Source organism: Gekko japonicus, unplaced genomic scaffold (genome assembly GCF_001447785.1).
Source record: "Gekko japonicus isolate JY-2015 unplaced genomic scaffold, Gekko_japonicus_V1.1 scaffold131, whole genome shotgun sequence".
In the NCBI taxonomy this organism is placed as follows: Eukaryota; Metazoa; Chordata; class Lepidosauria; order Squamata; family Gekkonidae; genus Gekko; species Gekko japonicus.
Window position 1 is genome coordinate 3194246 of NW_015167061.1, and position 5193 is coordinate 3199438.

Here is a 5193-nt window from a genome sequence, read left to right on the forward strand (position 1 = left end):
GGCGGGCCCCCCCCCCCCCCCTCCACACACACACACGCTTTACACTGGCCACCACGGAAGAGAGCCACTTGTGGAGGAAAGGAAAATTCAGAATTAACGACTGCTGTGTTTTCCGCTTTGGGGGATGGCTGTACCATCCAAAGGAAGCAGGCAGAGATGCTACAGGGACAGTGGCTCTGTCGCACCCCAGCTCTGCACAAACCGGTCTCTCAAAGCCTCCCATCCCCCCCCCCCCCCGCCCCCCCCCCCCTGTCCCCCCCCCTCCCAATTCAGTTTAGGTTGACTGAAGGAACAGCAATGAGGCCGCCGCCCTCCTGCGACCACCAGTTTCACATGAGTCAGGGAAGTACACTCTGCATGTGCTCAGAAACAGAGTTAGTGACAATATTCCAGGGCTGTCTTGAGACTAAAATGACAATTCCTTAGCTTTAGGGGAAAGCGTCTTCTTTGGGATCCTATGGTGCAGGTGTTCAAGTGGGAAAACCAACCCCCTTCTATGGTTAAAAGGAAAGGCCTCGGAAGAAGAAGAAGAGAAGAAGAGATTGGATGTATATCCCGTGGCCCTTCACTACCCGAAGGAGTCTCAGAGCGGCTGACAATCTCCTTTCCCCTCCCCTCCCCACAACAGACACCCTGTGAGGTCTGTGGGGCTGAGAGAGCTCTGAGAGAAATGGCTCTTTTTCAAGGACAGCTCTTGTCAAAGACAGGGCTTGCCCAAGGCCCTCCAGCCAGGTGCAAGTGGAGGAGGAGTGGGGAATCGAACCCGGTTCTCCCAGATTAGAGTCCTCTGCGCACTCCTAACCATGACACCAAAGAGGCACGTGACACCTGAGAGCAAAAGGAAGCCCCCCCCGTCTACCATGACCGGGATCCAGGGGGGAAAGCTCTCTGACATTCAGGAGGGCTGGGGGAGCCTCGTGGTCCAACTAGGGTCTGGGGTAACCGGGTTCGAATCCCTCACTCAACCACAGAAGCCTGCCTGCCTGCCTGCCTGCTGGGGGGCCTTGAGTCCACCCCCATCTCTCAGCCTCAGTGACCTTCACAAGATTGCTGCTGCTGTGAGGATTAGACGGAGGAGGAGGAGGCGGGAGGACTGATGTGAAAAGCCGCTTTCGGCTGTGACCGTTCAGTGCAAACTCCAGGTTCATTCGCAGTCCACCTCGGAGGGATGATGCTGGGGAGACGGCCCTTCACGCTGGTTGGCCACTGCTGGAGAGAAGGTGCCGTGTGGACCAACCCAGCTAGCCTCTTCTGTAAAATGAGCGCACACAACCATTTGTCAAGAAAATAGAATATCTTTATTGCGGGACACATTCACAAACATAGAAATGGACTGGACACTATCGCCTCTCTTTTCCAGCTCTCCTCATTGAGAGAAAACACACTTTGGGGGGAGGGAACGGTCCCACTGCAAAGGCACAGCCCCCCCCCCCCGCCTTCTTTCAGTGGTGCCTGAAGCACGCCCACCTTGGGAACAGGCCACGACAACTGTCCCAGGTGTACCTTGAGACCCTTAGGGAAGGAATGCCATCCCAAACCCAAAGAAAGGGCTACAAGCCGCCCCCCCCCCCCCCCCGCGGCATAGAAACGGTGGGTTCTGCTTTCCCCAGTGGTGAGCAGGCCTGAGTCAGGGTGGGGGGAGAAGGTGCCCCTGCCGCCTTGGGAGGCAGCTCTCAGCCCCGGGTGCAGCCTGGCAGTCGTGTCCATCGGCCAGCAGCCGCTACACGGGCATGAGAGGAAGCAGAAGACCTGCGCAAGGCCAAGGGGGAGGGGAGGAGCCGACTCTCTTGCAAACCATGCTTGGCAGGAGGAGGAGAGGATGGCGCCACGATGCCTGCTCTGGGCCAGTGAAGTGGCCAAAACATGGCCCGTAGAGCCCCCCCCTCAGGAATGGGTTCAGCTGGGGGCTGAGCTCTGAACTCCAAAGGAAAGCCCGGACCAGCCCAGCCCAGTCCACAAACACCAAGCGAGAGGCTTTGGACTAAGCCAGGAACCCACCGCCATCCGCCCTGTCCTGTCCCATCACACAACCATCACACAACCTCACCACGGCCATCACTCTTGAGACACATTCTGCAAAAGGAGGGGGTGGGGGGGAGGGGGCAGGACAGGGATCCCACGCTTGGCGGCAGCAAGCACCACGGGGCCTGCAGGAGAAGGGTCCAGTGCTAAGGAGGGCCACGGGCCCCTTGACGCTTCCCCCCCCCCCGCCTTTGGTGCGGCTGAAACCTCCTGCCTGCCTGCCTGGGGGAGCTGTAGCTCAAGGGCTCTTACGGGGCCGAAGCACTACCCGTCTGTTGCCACTGCGTCCTGTGGAGCAGCAACGAAGCGCACCATTGCCCAGGATAAGACGTTACGCAGCCACGCGTCACAGCGGCCCAGCCAGGATTCCGGCTGCCACACCTCATGGCCTTTGGCAGCATCACCTTGCAGTGATGGAGCCTGCCGAGGGGGGGGCAAAGAGAGGCTCATAGAGCGGGGGCCACGCTGGCTGCTGCTGGCGGAGCTCTTTCTCCAGCCTCTTGAAGATCTTCTTGGAGGCCTTCTTGCGGCGCAGCTTCCGTAAGCCATCCAACAAGCTGTGGTCCAAGAAGGTCTGGAAGGAAGACAGGAAGCCTTCAGAGAGGGGGCCGGGCAGAAGCCGGCCGGGCGCCCCATGCAGGCCCTCCAAGCAATGGCTCCGCATCCGGCCCTGGGGTGGGCAGGGGAGCTCCCTTGAGCCACCAGCAGCCCTCTCCCCCGACCAATCCGTCTCACCCTCTCAAAAAGCCACTGCCGTCAGAAGACGCCACAACCACTCATGGCAACTGAATCCAACAGCCCATGCTGCATTACAGGGTGACATTCGTCTACCCTTTGTTTGCTCTAAACCGACTGCCAATCTCTTTCACGGGATTCCTTCCTGCCTGCGGGTTTCTCTCCCAGTCCCTTTTTATCCCCTCCCTTACCTCCAACACAAAGGCCATGAAGAAATGGAGCGTGGCCATGCCAAGCAGCACCAGCTTGAAGTTCATGTCGTCAATCTCCTTCAGCGTCAACATGGTCATGAAGCCCAGCGGGTAAAGGGTGAACCAGACCATGAGGCCAAACAGGACAATGAGGGCAACCAAAAAGAACACTGGGGGGGAGGAGGGGAGGAGAGAGAGAGACAGTGAGCAACCACGGGAGTGGGGGGGGGGCGAGGCCCAGCGCCAGACTGCCCCCCCCACATCTTCCTGCCTAGATGCCCCCAAAGAGAAGAGGCTGGAACTGAGAGGGAGGGAGGAGACCCCTGACTAGCAGAATTCTCTTGCTGCTCAGAAACGGGGCTGAAGGGAGCACATGGATTCCCCTGCTCTCCAGACACTGCCTAGCAGCCTAGGTGGACGGTGCTGGGGGGAGGGGTTAGGGGACGCCGCCGCAAGAGAGAGACACAGACTCACCGTTGCTATAGAGGGGTTCCCTGAAAGGGTAGCCCTTGGACATGGCCACAGCCAGAATGAGGTACTGGAACCCTGAGATGCAGAACACAACCGTGTTTTCATAATTCGGGAGGTTCTCAGGGGCCGTCACAGTGCTGTTCAACGGAACGTACCTGGAAAGTCGGGGAAGCCGGGTGTTACCACTCACCACGACCACTGCCAGTGTCTGGTGGCAGATAAACGGGCCCTCTGAAGCCCAGGGGGCCAGCAGCCGCTCCGGGCAGACCCAGGCTGGCCCGAGGGCACGACTCTTCCATCTCTGCAATCACTCACCATCTCTGAGAGACGGTAATGAAGTAGCAGATGACCTGGACGGCAACGAGGAGCCCTGTCTGGAGGAGGAGGCTGCCCAAGACGACGGGGTGGATCAGCGTCCCTTGTGGGCGCTCCGGCCCCAGCTCCTTGGCCGGCGCGGTCTTGCCCATCAGAGCGGCCACGGTGGTGGTGATCACCAGGTCGAAGAAGAAGAACTGCAGGTCACTGAGGTTGGTGTTGATCTGGACAGTGGCAGGGAGCGCCACAGAAAAGAGCGTCAGTCATTGGCCCTCGTCCCAGGCCCCTTTCAAAGCGTCATCTGAAACTGGTGGTTATCACTTGCTGGTCTGATGCCTTGCAAAATGGCATGGGGCAGCGGCGGAGGTTTCAGGTAGCATTTTAAAATCTCTTTATGAGCCGCATCTGAAGTGCTCTGCCCATTTCAAACTGTGCCCCTCCCCCCTCCCTTTCTGCAGCACGGCCCGTTCTGGCTCACTTTTGCACCCTCTTCGGCTGCTGAGAACACCCTGGCGACCCAGGAGTGGGGAGGCCGACGGCAGGGAAGGGGGAGCGCAGCCCCAAGCCTCCCTCGCTGCGTCATGAGTCTTACCGTGTAGAGCAGGAGCACGGAGACGAACTGCACCAAGCTGTAGAGGGCCATGTATTTGAAGACCACAAAGGAGGTGACCAGAGAGCATCGGCCCTCCCTGCAAGGGAGAAGGAACAGCACACATCGTTGTCCCCCCTGGGGCCGCTTGACTGGTCCCCCGACGCCAACACAGAGGGAAAGCGGGTCTGTTCCAGGGGCGTCTTTCACTCTGCTGTTTTATGTTTGCTCCCTCTAGCAATGGGTGTTATGCCGCTGCTTCTGATTTACCCACCACTTCATTTTGCATCCTGAACTGAGCGTGTTGGAGGAGGATGCAGTCCGTCCGTGCCCCAAACACCTGGACAGTTGTGGGGGGAGGGACTGGTCCCTGCCGCTCCCTTGGATTCAAAGGGCCGGCCGACAGCACAGCCACGGGTCCCTCAAGCCCCTCCCTGCCCAGGGCAAAGTCCGAGGAGGCCCCACTCTGAACGGCCCAGAGAGAGAGAACAGGTGCGGTCCAGTGGCCAAACAGCTGTGCAGATCTGGGCTCACACAACCCAGCCGCAAGGTGGACGTTTTGGGCAAGACAGGGCCAGGCTTCACCTCCCCTCCAGCTGCCGGAGGGACACAACAAATAAGCCTGCAAGAGGCAGACACGGACAGACGCGCCAGAGAACCCGACGTGCCCGACAGCGGCAGGGATTCTGGGTCTGAAGGGGGAAGGAACAAGAGTGTGGGGATGGCCCACCCCACTGAAGTCAGAGAGAACCAACAGATTTTTCTTATTCTCCAGGAACTGTGTGGTTCTCTCTTCTCCCCTGAGAAGGGAAGCAAGGTCACAAAACACCACTCTGGGGGAAACGTGCAAATATTTAATCCTTACAATCC

The 5193-nt window shown here is 59.1% G+C and overlaps 1 protein-coding gene across 1 annotated transcript in view; it reads right to left on the bottom strand.

The window, feature by feature from the left end:
- Window positions 1-2094: 2094 nt before the first annotated feature.
- Window positions 2095-5193, bottom strand: part of ATP13A2 (ATPase type 13A2) — an 18257-nt gene continuing 15158 nt past the window's right edge. Inside the window, exons 24-28 of the mRNA XM_015412583.1 lie at window positions 4327-4423; window positions 3735-3958; window positions 3423-3574; window positions 2949-3118; window positions 2095-2596 (exon numbers count right to left, since the gene is read on the bottom strand). Coding sequence (XP_015268069.1) covers window positions 2423-2596; window positions 2949-3118; window positions 3423-3574; window positions 3735-3958; window positions 4327-4423 — 817 coding nt within the window. The 3' untranslated portion in view covers window positions 2095-2422. The remainder of the gene's footprint in view (window positions 2597-2948; window positions 3119-3422; window positions 3575-3734; window positions 3959-4326; window positions 4424-5193) is intronic.